General features: G+C 37.6%; 1 protein-coding gene across 1 annotated transcript; it reads left to right on the top strand.

The window, feature by feature from the left end:
* Positions 1-707: 707 nt before the first annotated feature.
* On the top strand, positions 708-16,857 carry esyt3 (extended synaptotagmin-like protein 3). Its single transcript, XM_034134649.1, has 23 exons — positions 708-1,234; positions 3,039-3,080; positions 4,492-4,626; positions 5,602-5,678; positions 5,813-5,882; positions 5,966-6,055; positions 6,139-6,194; positions 6,278-6,398; positions 6,761-6,937; positions 8,646-8,728; positions 9,052-9,100; positions 9,238-9,327; positions 9,854-9,916; positions 10,012-10,071; positions 12,462-12,533; positions 12,763-12,849; positions 13,199-13,348; positions 13,573-13,898; positions 14,031-14,129; positions 14,293-14,424; positions 14,565-14,670; positions 15,676-15,725; positions 15,887-16,857. Exons 1-23 carry the CDS (start codon positions 890-892, stop codon positions 15,924-15,926), a joined length of 2,520 nt encoding a protein of 839 aa, XP_033990540.1. The 5' UTR covers positions 708-889; the 3' UTR covers positions 15,927-16,857.
* Positions 16,858-17,423: the final 566 nt, after the last annotated feature.

Raw genomic sequence — 17,423 nt, 5'->3', positions numbered from 1 at the left:
ACAATCAGTCACAAATGTAGTTTTAAAACATTACAATATTTTATTAAATTCCGGATATTTTCTATATTATACATTTCAGATGCTGAGTTGTAGTGGGTACATCTAACTCTTTCTGATAATCAACACTTGTATTTTGCACATAAATATAGAGACTCATTGGGGGATTGCAGATGGTTGTATTAGCCATATATGATGAGGATTCTTGGATAATTGATCTAGTCACAAAAAACTGCAGGCATATACAAAATAAAAAACAATGAATAATTCCTGTATTGTCATCACATACAAATAAAATGAAAAAAAGAATTATTTTTGTAGTAACAAAATAATTATAACAGTAAAATATTTACAATCGCCAAGCTGTAGGGGTACTTATATATACTTAGACCTATTAATAATAATAATAATAATAATAATAATAATAATTTATAAACGAGAAGAGTGTAAGGTTTAATTGGGATGTAAATCTGTGTATATTTATATATTTGCATGATGTAAAACATATAAAGCAGTCTAAAAAATACACTATGCAACGATTGTACATTCAAACAAAGCTATAAAAGTCACTGCTGATAAATAACAAAAACAAAAGGCCCCTATGACACGAGGCTGCTTTTCCGCATTCATCTTTAGGGTGGAATTATTTTGTTGTTGTTCGCATTCCCACCCATGGGCGCAGGTGTGTCTACCTGCCTTTTGGGAGTTTCGAACCCGGAAGTTTTAGGACAGCCGGGACTCATTTCACCACCGCACCTATGGAGTGTTCAGTAGCTTACCGTCCCTGATTTGTTTCCTTTAGAAAGCCATGCAAAAGTGACCCGAATTACGTACAATACAATTATCTGTTCGGGCAGTTAGCGTTACTCCTTTTGGACCTCAGGAACCCGCCATGGCATCGGCCGGAGAGATGTTCCCGAGCGGGGCACAGGGGCTCGCGGACAGCATGTCGATCCACGGCAGCACGGAGAAGCTGAGCCCCTCCGCCGTCAACCGCATCATGATGGAGTTCCTCATGTATTTCGGCCGGGCATTGCTGATCTTCTACCCCGTGTACCTGACGGGGTACCTGGGCCTCAGTATCAGCTGGGTGGTGCTGTGCATGGTGATGGTCACCTGGTGGAAGAAGAACCGCCAGTGGAAAGACGCCCGGATCGGAGGCGCCATTCACTTTCTGGATAACGAGATTAGTGTGGTGAACAAGGAGCTGCATAGTGCCTTACAAATGGCTTCATGGGTATGTGTTGTGGTCATTATGGGATACAGTTGACAGATGTACTGGTTGTCAAAGAGCAGCTTTTCTAGGGCTAATGGCTTTGGGTAGGAGAGACTGGGGATGGTTGAAACACTTTTTGCATTTTTCTCAGTTACTCACAGACTGTTTGGTTTATACACACATTAAACAAATTGTAATAAACGTACATATGTCTGCTAACTACTTATACAATTAAAAGAGGATTTCACATGACTTGTTGTTCACAATATTTATTTGAAAGGAAGTCAGATGTTGACCCCTAGCCTCGGGACAGTTGTGAAATTAACTTTCAAATGTTGTCTCAATGAACATAGAGACTATTTTGTCAAAAACAACTTTTTGTTACATTTGAGTGCTTATTACCCATACATACCATTTAAGATTATTACATTTGACACGTTGTTTACATCATTTATTTGAAAGGAGGAACAGACTATGACCACATCCATGAGGACAGTTGCAACATTTGTTTAAAAATAGAAAAGATAGATAGATAGATAGATAGATAGATACTTTATTCATCCCAAATTGCGAAATGACTTTGTCACAGTATCAGTGTTGTCAAGCATTACACAAGTTACAAATATTTAAAAGATACAATAACGTACAAATAGAAGCAATTTACATCAGAAATGACTTTTATCACTAGAGTATCGAAATAATACACAATATAAAGAAAATATTGAATACATTGAATACTGTACAATATACAATCTCACTACCAAAATATATAGAAATATACAACAGACACGTATTGGCATTGGATTATATATACATTACAATTTTTCCACTAATTAACTATCACTTTTTGTATCTATGAGCATAGTTTATTGTTTTTTATATTATACTTGTATTTATTTATACCACAATTACATAGTATAATTTATGTACAAATCTTCAGCAGCCAGACAGCAAAGAGAGTATACTATTGTTGGAGAAAGGTTGAACCCTGGAGGTCAAGCCCTTGTTTTCGGAGCTAAACAAGGCAAAACGTACTGAAACATGTCCGATACTGTAGGGCTTTCTGTTGCCTTGACTACACTACACTTTATTTGCATAGCATGAGCCTCCCATACTCAGGTTTGGGCTGAGCTAGCCAAATGTGTTTTTATTTAGCTGGTTTTGTCTCTGCGTATTTGGTTACACCACACCACACCCACTCAAACAGTGACTCATGGGAACTAAGAAGGGAGAGACAGTGATCGGTTTCCTCTCATGTCGCAGGAATGTAAAATGCACAACGGATCAGATCAACTTTTTGTAGTTAGTGTCTCGCAGATCAATCTTACACAGGTTTATTCAAATACAATGCAGGATTCCATTTTAAAAGATTTCTCAATTCACCCAGTGTAAAACCCTTTTCTTTGGTCTTAAAAGAGAGAAATTCCCTCTTTAGCACTAATGGTAATTTATTTGGACCACAGTATTAGAACATGATTCCAAACTTCTGTTACAGTCCACAGTTTTGATGCTGCAGGGAAACGTTGGTAAGCTCTAAAAAATAAATACTTCAAACTAAGCTACTGCTGTCTTTTTTCACTAAGGAATGCTGTCAAATTCCAGGAATGCATACACATTTTCAGAATGTCTCCCACTCTAATAGAAGCCACATGATTTTATTTCATTTGCCTGATTTTATGTTGACTTATTTGCATGATGGATGATTAATAATAACTGAATTATGTCTTTGTCACCACTATCATGCATGCCACTGTGTTGTTGGGTTGGACAAATACTTACACTTCTTCATACTTTAACGTTTTTGTTATTTTTTTCCCTTTTTAAGGTCCACTTTCCTGATTTTGAGAAAGTTGAATGGCTTAACAAGGTACAGTATCATAATATTCTTAACTCTTATGTGTCCTGGAACTTGCTAAAGAAAGTTGTTGCTTTACATTTCCTCTGTAATTTAAAGACAGTGCTTAAGAGCTCTATTTACACCCCAACCGTGCCATCCTGGTACTGTAGTTAGGTCACATGGCCTCATTAGAATTAATTAGATGTAAACTAAAATGCATAGGTAACACTCAAAATGCAGTAGGGGTATTATAGGGATGGTTTGGATAGTTTTAGTTAGAGTATATGAGGTACTTAATCAATAATCAATGTATTACCTACTGTGGATGGCAGTCGATATGCCCCGAGTTTGAAGAAAAAGACAGGAATTATGACACGAGCCAAGCAATGTACTGCTGTGGGCAGGGGCAGCAAAACATATTTTTGTCACCTAAAAAAAAGGCCAACATAAAGATATCTACATCAGTTTTAACATGCACTGTATTTCAAATCATTTGCCGTCAGACAGCATTTTAAAATGGGAAAAGGAAATGATTCTCTATGCTTTTTTGTAAGCCACCACACTCACACAGTGTATAGATGACAGCGTAAGATTCTTATCCGCAAAGCAGTGAAAGAATGATATCCTTAAAATAGCCTACACTGGTTTTAAAGGTGGGGTAGGTAAGTTTGAGAAACCGGCTCGAGATACACTTTTTGTTATATTCCATGGAATGCTCTTAACATCCCGATAGCAATGAATATCTTAAGTGCTTTGACAAAAAATCCATAAAAAAATGTCATCTGTGGAAGCCGTGGTACTGTAAAAAGCACGACCAATCATTTTAGCCGGCCCGGCTAAAATAACTGGATGGCCTACCTGCCTGTCAGCCTTCCATCTGTGCACAAACTTATCTCGTGCCCTCATTGGTCATGTGCGCATTCGTGTGTGTTGGAGGAGGGGCTCTATAAGGAAGTGGCAGATTTTCTCCGGTTGTGTATTTTCAAATTCTAGCGATCTCGAGCCGGTTTCTCAAACTTACCTACCCCACCTTTTAATTGTTGTACTTATTTATTATACGTTTCTAAATTTCCAAGCTTCGAGGTTGGTTCTCCTTTCAGTTCCTACACATTTCTGGCATGCCAGCCACTGTTGGTCATACACTTATGTACACCATACATGAAAAAATCCCAACTATCGCTTTAAACTCACCACTACTATGCTGTGACATAGAAACACAGTTAAATGAGCACCAATTTTCAACTGTGTCGTTCGAATGTTTGTACCAGCATAAACCATTTAAGTCATTTTGAGTTGGAAAAATAATGCTATGAAAACTGTCTGATGCATTGTGCATTTAAAGTATTGCCTGTCATTGAAGAAGACTGTACTGTATGTGCTGTTTGATTAAGGTGTGGAATCAAGGCGTTTTTACATGCTCCATTCTTGTTTGTATATTTAGGTGTTGGAGCAGGCCTGGCCCTTCTTTGGGATGTACATGGAGAAGCTCCTGAAGGAAAACATCCAGCCGGCCATCAGACTCTCCAGCTCTGCGCTCAAAATGTTCACCTTCACCAAGGTCCACTTTGGACACTTAGTAAGTTTGCAACGCCATTTATTTAAGTGTTCAGTCAAAATGTATAACAATCTTTTACTAAATGTTTGTAAAGCAAAGCACACCTGTGATTTGGTTTGGGTCGAAATACTTCGACACACAAGTATCTGATAAACTGAGGGGTGAATTTGCAATAAGAATTGTGGGGTTTTTGCAGCTGCTAAACATGTGCTAAACCGACACAAAGCATGCATAACAGGCACTGCCAAACAGGTAGCGTCTCTGTTCTGTTTGCATGTCCCGATTGATCTAAATCGGGAAATACAAAGAGATATGGCGCAAAGTTGGCTCATTTAACTTAATTGCTAAAAAAACACTTTAAGTAAAAAAGATCTGTGCTTATAGTAACATGCAGTTACTGGAAACTAGTGTGTCCAGTGGGTTAGTGTTTTTTTCCTTTTTTCGGCCAGATTAGCCTTTATTGGAAAGTGACACGGCTAAAAAAGGGAGACAAAGGGGATGACATAAGTAAAGGGTCCCAGGTTGAATCTTGGTCCTCCACACTAAGCCCAACTACATGGGCTGCCAGCTTTACCAGTTGAACTAAATGGCGGCCCCTGAAGTGCATTTATAAGGGCTGTCAGCCCTCTCTTACTTATTTTGGAAGGCGATGACAGTGGTGGCATTGAAAAATAAATGAATAAAGCTACCTTACATGTCATTTTGAAATAAACTCGGGGAAAAAACGAGAAAACAGCCTTCCGACTCAATCAATCCTCACAACAGACGATGATTACAATTACAATTTAAAAAAAAAAAAAAAATAAATAAAAAGAGAGGAAATTGCATAACTTTTCCACCATATTAGCACAATATGTTTTGTGACTTTGACGCGGCCGATAGCTGGTGCAAATGATGCACAATTCACGGTGCAATCCTCGACCACAATCCATTCTTTGTTGGCAGTGTGGTGTCTCATTCAAGAAGGCTTACTTTAAAATGTTTTTCTATTTCCAGCCTCTTAGAATCACTGGAATGAAAGCATACACAGATGAAGTGGATCATAGGGAGGTGGTTCTGGACCTAAATATATGGTAGGTCAGATACATTTCTCATGTCAGAGCTGCTATTTACTTTACGTCATTTAGTTTTAATGGCAAGAGTCTGCATGTATTTTTCCCTCACAGCATTTTCATTACTCTTCTCTCTATCACTGTTCACTTTGCAGTTATGAAAGTGACGTGGACATCGACGCTGAGGTGCAGCCGCCGATCAAAGCTGGCGTCAAAGGACTTAAAGTAGGCTTCTCTTTGTCTTTTGGGTTAGGGTTATCATCATAACATGGGTTTACAAGTGTTGTAAAATTACTTCAATATTCCAGCTCCAGGGAATGATGAGGGTCATTCTGGAGCCTCTTATTGGTCAAGCACCACTGGTTGGAGGAGTCACCTTTTTCTTCATTCGCCGCCCTGTGAGTGACATTTTCTCGACCATACTGTCCTCAATCAAGCTGCTTGATTGGCCAAGTTTAAAACTCTGAATACATTTTTTCAGACCCTTCAAATCAACTGGACTGGCATGACCAACCTTTTGGACAGCCCTGGCTTCAGGTTAGACTGTTAAAGGTCACTCCAACATTTTACTGTTTAATTGTTTAGTCAAAAGCCCTCTCAATTCATCTGTTCTTTTTCAGCTCCTTGTCTGAGGGGACCATAATGGACATCATCGCCTCGCTCATGGTGCTGCCCAACCGCATGTGTATACCCCTCATAGACCAAGTCAAAGTCGACCAGATGAGGTTCCCACTACCCCGAGTATGTAAGATATAATTTCCATTTCACGGAGTAATCTTCATCTTATCACATACTGCAACTTGCATTTTCAAATACCCTGCCATTGGCTTAGGGCGGGACAATACGTTTTTTGATGTAAATGTAATATACAGTAGGGACCATACTTTAAAATGTTACTATAAGTCTTTTTTATTGATTGATAATCAATTTTTGTTCAGTTCAATGTACAATTTATTTTAAATAAAACTATGTTGTAAATACTTTCCTTATTAGTTTTCAATGTATTTGTCTTTCAACTGTTTTGTACATTGGTTAGGATTTAGTCTTTATCTTTCATGTTGAACAAGCTTTTTTGTTTGAATCTCTTCTTGTCTGCTCCTCAGGGCGTGGTGAGGGTCCACTTGCTGGAGGCTAGAGACCTGGTGGCGAAGGACACATACATGATGGGATTAGTCAAGGGCAAATCAGATCCCTATGCAACTCTCAGAGTGGGCAACAGACAAGTCAAAAGCAAGACGGTCAAAGAGAATTTGCAACCCAGATGGAATGAAGTGTTTGAGGTAAAATAACAGTGATTATGTGAAAACTTAATTCACTTTAGTGTAACTTTCATGCTTTGGTTTCAATGGTTGGATTACTATTTTTTGTTCATTTTTCTTTTATGTTATTAAAGCACCTGGATAAGCTAAAAAAATGCATGAACATTGTGATTTTAAATGCACTGTAATCCTGTGTGTATTCTGGTATGCAAAAATAGAAAAATGCTGAAGAGATACTAAAATAATTGTTAGCAAGTACTTTGTATAATGTTAGATTGGATGTAGTCACAATGACAACACCCATTGGTTTATAGACTACCCTTTTGAAGACTATGGTTTGACATTTTGCCATCACCATCTTTTTTTTTTGGAGCCAAAAGTAATCATATTTGTACAAGAGTCTGGAACTGGATAAGAGTGAGGCCATGCGCTGGATATATTAGCAAAACAAACGCTTAGTTACCAACTACCTAGCTTGGTTAGCAAGGTGAGTCTGTAACTAACATAACCTGTAGTATGAATTGGGATGCTAATTTTGGCTAGCTAAAAACAGGCTTTTTTGTAATGTACTTATGAGAAAAAAGGATCAGACAACTCCTTTAGAGTGTCTTATAGACAGTACAATGAGCTAAGCTAGCAATACAGTGAGCTAATACCTGCTAATTAGTGCTAAGTCTGCTAACATGCATATAAAATGGGGCAGAGACTCAATATTATTTCAAAAATGTCAACAATTATTTAAAAGGCATCAATTCCAAAGCATGGCTGAGAGGTCATGTTCAGTGACTCAAATGAATGGAGGTGAAGCCTATCAGACAGGTTGAAGATGTTACTGAACTCATCTACCACGCAAAACAGCTGCGCCTTTAATGAGGCGAAATGTTGGTCTGTATTTAAAAAATGTAACCTCCTGCAGTGATTATGAATATGGAAATCAGCTAAAGTGTTGAAAAACAGTTTTTTTTGTAACAAGGTAATATAAGAGGAACTTAAAGGTGGGGTAGGTAATTTTGGAGAAACCAGCTCGAGTGCGCTAGAATTTGAAAATACACAGCCGGAAAAAATCTGCCACTTCCTTACAGAGCCCCTCCTCCAACACACACGAACGCGCACATGACCAATGAGGGCACGAGATAAGTTTGTGCACAGATGGAAGGCTGACAGGCAGGTAGGCCATCCAGTTATTTTAGCCGGGCCGGCTAAAATGATTGGTCGTGCTTTTTACAGTACCACGGCTTCCACAGATGACATTTTTTTATGGATTTTTTGTCAAAGCACTTAAGATATTCATTGCTATCGGGATGTTAAGAGCATTCCATGGAATATAACAAAAAGTGTATCTCGAGCCGGTTTCTCAAACTTACCTACCCCACCTTTAAGAGGAACTGCAGTTTTTGGGACTAATGGGTGGCTTCATTTGTCAACCCTGGAGGTTGCTGACAATTTTCTTTTAGGTTTTTTGCACCAATAACTGCAAATTCAAGTGTATCAACTAACATTCTTTGTAGATGTGTGATTTGTTAAAGAATAAGCTCTCTAAATGTTGTAGAAATGTAATTAAGTCTTGCTCTTTAATTCAATATGGTCACTTTTCTTAAAACACTTATATACTTATTGTGTTATTAACAAATAAAGGATTTCTGATTCTGATTTTTGAACTGATGTTAACATTGACTTTCCCATCAAAAATAACATTAGTAACATCCACCTTCTCTTTATCTGTGTGCAGTTTGTCGTCCATGAAGCCCCAGGGCAGGAGCTGGAGTTGGAGATGTATGATGAGGACACAGATAAAGATGACTCACTGGGAACGTAAGAAACTATCAAATACCAGCGGGAAAAAGTAGGGATAATGCTGTCTAAGTCACATGAATGGTTTTCATTCCTCTATATAAAAGTAATCTGATCGGGGACTCAAGGAATGGAATAGTTTCCCAAGTGTTACCTTTTACCATGCTACATTACAATCCTATAATGGCATTTAACCACACCTTATATGGTTACTTGATTGAAAATATACAGTAGCTTGTATGGAGAAATATGAATAGCTTACATATTACGTATAAATTAAAGTATATTCTCAAGGTTACTGCTATAAAGTTTTCACCTGCCATCATTTGTCATTATCACCGTAGGTTTAACCTTGATTTCGGAGAAGTGAAAAAGAAGATAGAAATGGATCAGGTGAGCTTTAATTAATAATTGATTGCCCACACTAACTAAATTCTAAAGCATTTCTAATCATTTTCACCAGTTTTCTGTTTAAATGCAGTCATGTTTTGAATCTCATGTTGATAAATGGATCTTCCTCACTGTTGTAGTGGTTTCCTCTGGAAGGCGTCCAGAATGGAGAAGTTCATCTCAAGCTCCAGTGGTTTTCCCTTAAGTCTGACCCCGAACTGCTGAGGGAGGTAACCACATTGTTGCTTTCATTTCTTCTATCCAGATATTTTCATTAACATCTTTATTCAATATCATCAGGTTCTTATATTACTTGTAATTCTTCTGGACACATATTTGTATTAATCTTAAAGGGGATAGTTTGGATTTTTAGTGTGAGATTTACTCTAATCATTCAAATGAAATATCAGTTGAATAGTGTTCTGTATTGGGAATATTTTCACCACTTTGCATTCAGAAAGCCCATTCTGAGCGGAAACCGCAACCTATGTTTTCTTTAAAGCCACCAGACTCCTTCGCCAAAGGAGTGAAGCATTGAACTGCTGCCCCAATCACCAGCAGTTCAATGCTAATATTCCATTATACTACTACGTACCAACTGTTATCTGCTGTAGTTATTACAATTAATACAGACAATTACCTCATATAACCCCATTTCAAACAATCCTAACTATCCCTCTAACTTTGTAAGTTTGCCCCTGTGTGTTACTTTAACTTGTTAATCATTTATGACACTCTGCCATCACTCTCTTCCAGTCTTCAGATGGCCTTGCTTGTGCTATGCTTGCAGTGTATCTGGACAATGCCTCAAACCTACCAGTAAGTGTTTTCCAATGGGCACTGTTGTTGTTGAGAGCAGGTAACGCTAACAAGAATCACAAATGTGCTGATGTATTCTTGTGTCTTGTGTGCAGAAAGACCACAGCGAGATGACGGAGCATCAGAAACACAAGAAGCCCGCAAAAGAAGCTCGGGTAAGCTCCCTCCCCAGTATTCACTATAAAAATCAGCTGGGCTGGATCGTGTAGACCCCAGACTCGGAGGCCAAAAATGGACAATTGTCATTACTTTGGTGTGTTGTAGTTTAATTTATTAAATAATGACCACTTGAGTACAGTGTTGCCCTTGAGAAAGAGGGTCAGTGTTTTGTTCGTCAAGTAGTCAACACAATACCAAGATCAGATCACATCATTGTTCAGAATAGAAAAAGCAGGCGTTGTTATTTAATGGTTATTGTGCAGGGACAGGTATTTAGTATAAACCAATACGACAAACCACAGCTTAAAGTTAATTTTCAATGCCCATCCCTACAATATATTGACTTTGAAAATACACCAAAGTAAACAAGAAATATGCAGGAGACCGTACACAACACAAACTCAACAAAAGGTGCAAACATTTAAAACGCAACACTTAAAACTTGACGTGAAAATCCAGAAAAAACTAAACAAGACCCACACTTTATGTTCAAGATGCTCCAACTAATTCCTGTTTACATGACTAATCCCTCCTCAAAACCGCTTTATTTTCAGTTTGAATTGATCCCAGTTTCCCAGCCATTTTATCCCAGTTCCCAGTATTTAATATAGTGCGAATGAATGCAAGAAATAACATATTTTTCAAGTAGTTCATGAAGGCGTAGCTTGAATCTGGCATGTCTTTCCCGTTACTGCCTTAAAATATGAGTGTACATTTGTATATTGATGTCAGACAAAAGCCTTGGTTGGATCAGATGTTTTCTGGGAGTGCCCCAGGAGAACTTGTCTCTGTGTGGAGCTGGTGTTTCCCGTTTGTCCAGTGCATTTCTGCCATTTAATCATGTGGGTGTGTTTATTACCAGCTGGTGTCCATGTTGTTGGGTTTCTCCCTTTACCTGAGGCTTGTTCAGGAAGATTTTCCCAGCAAAAGACCGGTGCAGAACAGTGTTAAAAACTGAGCGAATTGAACAATTTATAAATAAATGTATAAATATAATAATTTGCCCTAGTTGGAATTCAAATGCAGGCAAATATCTGTTCTGTATTATAAGTTACTAAAATGGTAAAGATCTTCAATAAATGCAATTGAGGTCACAGATTACTTCCTGGTTTTTCTGAGAAATATATTTGACTTACTCAATCTTGTGTAAAACCTTATTCAGCTGGTATCAAAGGTATTTATGATCACATTGTGTGAATTATTTAAGGGAACCTCTTGACCCAGACTGGTTAATGATAAATATATCTAAAAACAGTCACCTAAATTGAACTGTGGATGTGTGCTATATCCTCTAAATGCCCTCTGGTGGCCTTTATGTGAAAATACATGGCAGAGAATTGTGAGACACAAAACTGCGTTCACAAGTTAAGAATTAATTCAGTGTTGCAGACATATTCACCTTTTTACTTAATTAAGAATAAGAGTGCTTGCTTAAAAGTACAAACATATCATCAAAATATACTGAAAGTACTAAAAGTAATTATTATGCAGAAAAGCTCATTTCTGAATAAGGTATGTTACAAGCATATCATACGATGAATTAATTAAAAGTAGAGCTAGTTATAGGTTAAATTATGCAGATGAACCTATAATAATAAACACAATCAATAATTGTACATCCTTAATTTAAGTATAAGTTACTAAACCTTTTTAAATCAATTTAGTTGAGTTAGAAGTATTTTCACTGAGATGAATTGTAAAGTTGAATAAAAAGGAAATAATCAAGTAAAGAACAAAAACCCTGAATGTACTGAGTTACATTCAATAACTAAATGTAATTATCCTGCGCTACATTGGGTCAAAGACAGCCTTATATTAAGGGTGGTTTGTTCTTTTTTGGAAGATACCAATACTCAGTGAATTTATTTTAAGTGAAGCAAAAATGTCACATTATATCCAATAATTTTTCCCATTGACAATATCACTCACTAAAGGGCAATATTGAATATAGGCTCCTATACTTTGAATATGTCTTGAGCTAGCATCCTTCCCAGTGGAATGTTGTCAACATGCTCATGCTAGCATGCTAGTTGTGGCTGTAGCATTCACATTTTTCTCCAGTAATAATACTTCTCAAAACATCTGTTTAACGTGAACCAGATGGTATGACGTGTCTGTGATGTATTATGGAGTGGAATGCTTCACCTATCCAACCTGGAAGGCAGCAGGCTGTTTTCAGATAAACTAGCTTGTTGGCTTGTTGGCTTGTTAGTTTATTAGCGTGTCAGATTGGAACTTTGCAAATGTATTGTTGATATTGATAATAACACACATTTGTACAATTCTTTATATATTTATCATTGTTCTTGGGCTTTTCTGTCATTGACAAAGTGTATGAAAACATTTTGCTGAATAAATCATGCTGACTGATTTACTTTGTTTTCAGCTTACAAAGAGAGCTGCCACCCTGAACTCCTATGTGGAATTTGCCATTGATAAGGATGTTAAGAAAAGCAAGGTATGGCTCTCGCTTTGTCACATTAATACACTATTTTCTCTACAAATCATTGTGTCAATACAATATCTCTTAATACATGTTTATAATTGATTTAATATATTTTGCACAGTAAAACCTAATATCTGTAATTGCAAATTGAGATGTCTGATGATTTTGCAAATATCCAGCTTTTCGCAAAGGAAACCGTTAACCTGTAGTTATTTCTCTTCAATCTCTACTCATTTCATAGGTTGCGTACGCATCTAAAGACCCAAAGTGGGAGGAGGGCTTCACCTTCTTTGTGCATAATGTCAAAACACAGCAGCTCATGATTCAGGTTGGTAATAATATTTGTATTTGATGAACCAACTCGTTTAATGGTATTGTATAGAAACAAACATGAATTCACATTACTTGTGGTGATTTTCCCCACATTTTGTTCAAACTTAGTTTTACAAGTTACTTAGTTTTACATACAGGTTGAAATCTCCAACCTGTATGTGTCAATATGTACAGATACTGTGACTTTCTTGTTATTTGATCCAAATGATACCAAAAAACCAAAATCATTAATGTTGTAAATGTTGTTATTCTAGACCTCCATCAATCAGTCATATGTCCTCAAGTGAAATACAATGTTTTTCATTCAGTATTTTATTGGTTTTATATGTTTTCTCCTTGTCCAGGTCAAAGAGCATGAGAAGAAGACTCAGCTCGGTATTTTCAACTTGCCCCTGAGTCGCCTCCTCAACACCTCCGACATGACTTTAGACCAGCGCTTTGTGCTGGAACGCTCCGGAGCCAACAGCCAGATCCAGCTGAAAGCCACTCTCAGGGTGAGTACACAACGTTAGCAAGCACTGGGGCTGCGCAATATAAAGATATACTATTGATATTGTGATATTAGACATGATATCACTTACATTTTCAATATCCCAATATCGTAAGTGTTGTCGTGTACTGGTTTGAAACGCTGCATTACAGTAAAGTGATGTACCGGTAAATCATTTTTTACATTGTGTCACTGACTTAAGCAAACCATGTTCTCTTCCCTCAATAGATTCTCACTGTCGAAAAGCCTCCACCCACGATTGTTCTAAACCCTCCTCCACAAGACAAAAAACAAATACCACAGACTAACCAAGGAGGTAAGGCTGCTGCATCCACTCCCGCTGTAGCTACATCCTCCCCTGCAGCACTTTCCCCCAACACCACTTCCACACCCTCAACTGCATCCTGGGACACCCAGAGTGGCTCAGATGAAATCTTGCGGCCGCCACCCTCCACACCAAACATGCGTCGTCGCTATGACTCCCAGAGCCTGTTGTCAGACAACTCCATCGCCTCGTCACGTTTTGACCTTTCAGATGGGGCATCTTATCCAGAGTAAACTTTGTTCTATTTCCTTTTTTCATAACGCCAGTGCACTCCCCTTCAACATTTTTTTGAACGTAATGAACTTAACTTTGTGGACCCAAGAGAAAGTGGACATATTCATATGTTTTTTTATCCATATAGGGCCATCAGCAAACATCAGGGTTCATTTGGGGAGATCCAGCTGACTGTACGCTACGCCAGCCTGAGGAACAAACTCATCGTCCTGGTTAACTCCTGCAGGTAAAACCCAAAAAGCATAACAGGGCCTCTTTAAATGCTGTAACTCAATCCAACATAACAAACCGGAAATGGCTGTGATTTAACATCCATACGGTTTTCCCCTTCAATTTCATATGGCTAACCCCAGCTATGGTAACCCGTTGTGTGTACCTGTTGCTTGCAGGAACTTATTCCGCACCAGTGAGAATGGCACAGACTCTTATGTCCGCCTGTATTTCCTCCCTGACCAAACCTGGATACATCGCAAGAGGACGCAGGTCAAGAAGAGGACAGTCAATCCTGTCTTCAATCACAAGTAAGCTTTTTGGATTCATGACACATTTGCACGAAAGAAAAAACATATTCTTTATTTCTTATTACCAAGGTTAAGCAGTCGCTGTATGTTTACTTCTGATTGGTTTTCTGGAATTGTTTGCTCTAACTCTTTCATTGTAGGTTTGAATTTGATGTTTCACTTCAAGAAGCACAAACCAGGAAGTTGGATGTGTCCGTGAAAAATGGGAAAATGTTCCACTCGCGGGAGAGGAAAGACATTGGCATGGTGGGTAATACTACTTGTGATTCAACATTGTTTATATTGTTAGACGAGGACATTATGGTGAGTGTGATGCCCCTGTGGGTTCATCTGGAGAGGGTGTGGCTGTGCTGCATCCAGCCTCCTTGATTGCCTTGATTGCCTTGATTGCAGTAACTCAGGGCACCTGGGTCTGGTGCCCTGCAGTTATTTAAAGCCTCTGCTCCTTTCCGTCTCCCTCTCTGCTTCTCCCTGCAGGCACCCCGGTTTTGTGAGTATGCTATGAGTTTCTTCAGTTGTTTCACTTTGTGCACTTCAACACTCTCACACTCATACATGTCCATACAATCCTCACCCTGCATTTACACTACTGATACCACTGACATCCACACCTCATACTTGACTTGTTTTGCACTTAATTAATTTGGTTGATTTGAATGTTTTGCTTAAATAAACATATTTTGTTAAACGTGGATATGGTGTGTCTCCTCTTTGTTGTGGCCTTTTGAGCCAGGTCATAACAAATGGGGGATCCGTGTTGAAGTGCACAAAGTGAAACAACTGAAGAAACTCATAGCATACTTTTTTTTCCCAAACACACAGTTTATTGCAAAACCAATGTCTTGACCGCTATTGTTGTCACGCTTTTGCAGTTAGCACCTCAGTTTCGATTAGGGACGCACACTATGAGGAAAATATGTAACAAAGTGTTGAATATTGCAATAATAACAATTTAACTTGCAATAAATAAAAGGATATCATCGTCTTCTAAGTTGGGCTTTCCTGCTGCTTTCAGTATACTGCTGAATAAGACAAAAAATAGCTTGTTGAAGTAAAAAAATGAAGAGAATAATTCTTAACATTATTTTTGATCTATCGTCGAACGCATCACAAAAAACATCACCAAAAAAATAAAGATGATTATATTTCCTATTTATTTGTAATCAAGTTATTGTAATCGTAATTAAAAAAACAAAAACAATATTTGTATCAGTATGTGGACTAATTTCCAAGTTATGCTCCCGCTCACAGGTGATGATCGATCTTTCACAGTTGGAATTAGCCAAAGGCGTCACAGAATGGTATGGAATGCAGTTTTTCACTTCTCCATGATTTTTGTTAAACATAAGCTGAAGCATTCTGAATTTAAAGATATTTCCCACCGTCATTGTATACATGTCCTGGTCGATAGTAGTCATCCAGTATAATTATATTCATATTTATTTTCCCTTTCCTTTTTAAGGTATGAGCTCACACTGCCTGACCTGAAGAAACTCAGTTAACGGGTTCAGCTGTAAAACTTCTGTTTGCAGATTAAAGAGCAGCTCCACAGCCACTGATACAGTAAATATTGGGAGAGGTGCATAGTCCTTTGTTTTCCTTATCAACGTGGACCAGAGTTGGGTTTTCCAAATACACCACTAATCCCATCTGAGATACTGGGTATGTTTTGTTACTGTATTTGAAGGCTCTGCACTCACGTACCTGCACCTACTTAGGGACTTACTTGGAATAAAGTGTTACAGAAACCCCTATGATATGACCATATATTTTTGAGCAGACATACAGCTGCCTATTAGACTACCCAGATTATGCAGCGTATCATTTTCCCTTCTTCTTGTTGTTCCTCAAATAGAGCTGTTAACGACAGCAAACATGTATATTTTTTTTCCTGCTTTGGACTATTCTTATTTTTTTACTTTTGTGTTCCCTACAAAAGAGCACCTTCATTCCACATGTTTTATTTTTTGATGTTCCTGAATAATAATGCTTTTGCTAAGCATGAATTGACCTTGTTATGTAAAAAGAATTACTCTATCAGAGCACTATTGTATTTATACTTCACAAGAAACAAGATGATTTGGATTTGTTCTTTGTAAGAGGTTTGGGTTTTGACTCGATCTGAGCCAAAGTTATCCTTTCGTGTTTTTGTGTAAATATTTTGGTAGTATTGATAATTTTGATGTAATATTTTGTATTGGGGGAAATAAAGCAAGTGTGTGTGTGTTGCAGCAATTAAAGAAATTAATTGCATACTGAAAAGGGTTACAGGCATGGGCAAATACTGTATTTATCTTAGAAAAAATGACAAGACATATACGTGATATCAGTCACAACAAAACAAAGGGGAGAATATACATAGTCAATACAAAGTCAGATGATATTATTCAATTAAATAAAATGAACGACGTATGCAAAGTTGTTGTGCTGATACATTTGCTTGGTTTCTTTCTTCAAACATAATAAATGAGGGTTTAGAGTAATTTGGATTGGTGAATATGAGATTTTACTTTAAGTCTGATTAGGTCATAAAACAATTGGAGTCAATATTAACAATATTAAATCTATCCTAGTTCTGGGTACAGTGCCAATATTAAATAAATACGTACAATTCCAAATATGTTTTTAATTAACTCCACCTGGGACTTTCACTGGATAAACGGGTATACTGTAAAGCCGATATCATATCATATATCATTATATAGAATATTCATATAAATGTATGTTTATATTCTTACATAGGCTATATTTATTTATAGTCTCAGACCCAAATAGTTGAAAGAAATACATTCACTTTTTATTACCATCTGTGGCACACTCCTCACTACATATTAATGGGATCTTCCATCATCTTCACTGTGCTAACTGCACACCTCAACATTCATGTTACTATGCTCACTGAAGCTCTAATATGAGACTGGAGAACCACACAAAATGGAATACTGAAGCTAAGATATCACAGGGAGTATTTTAACACAAATCCACGAAGGAAAGTAGAT

Source organism: Trematomus bernacchii, unplaced genomic scaffold, assembly GCF_902827165.1.
Source record: "Trematomus bernacchii unplaced genomic scaffold, fTreBer1.1, whole genome shotgun sequence".
Taxonomy (NCBI): Eukaryota; Metazoa; Chordata; class Actinopteri; order Perciformes; family Nototheniidae; genus Trematomus; species Trematomus bernacchii.
This window is presented reverse-complemented; position numbering and strand designations above follow the sequence as displayed.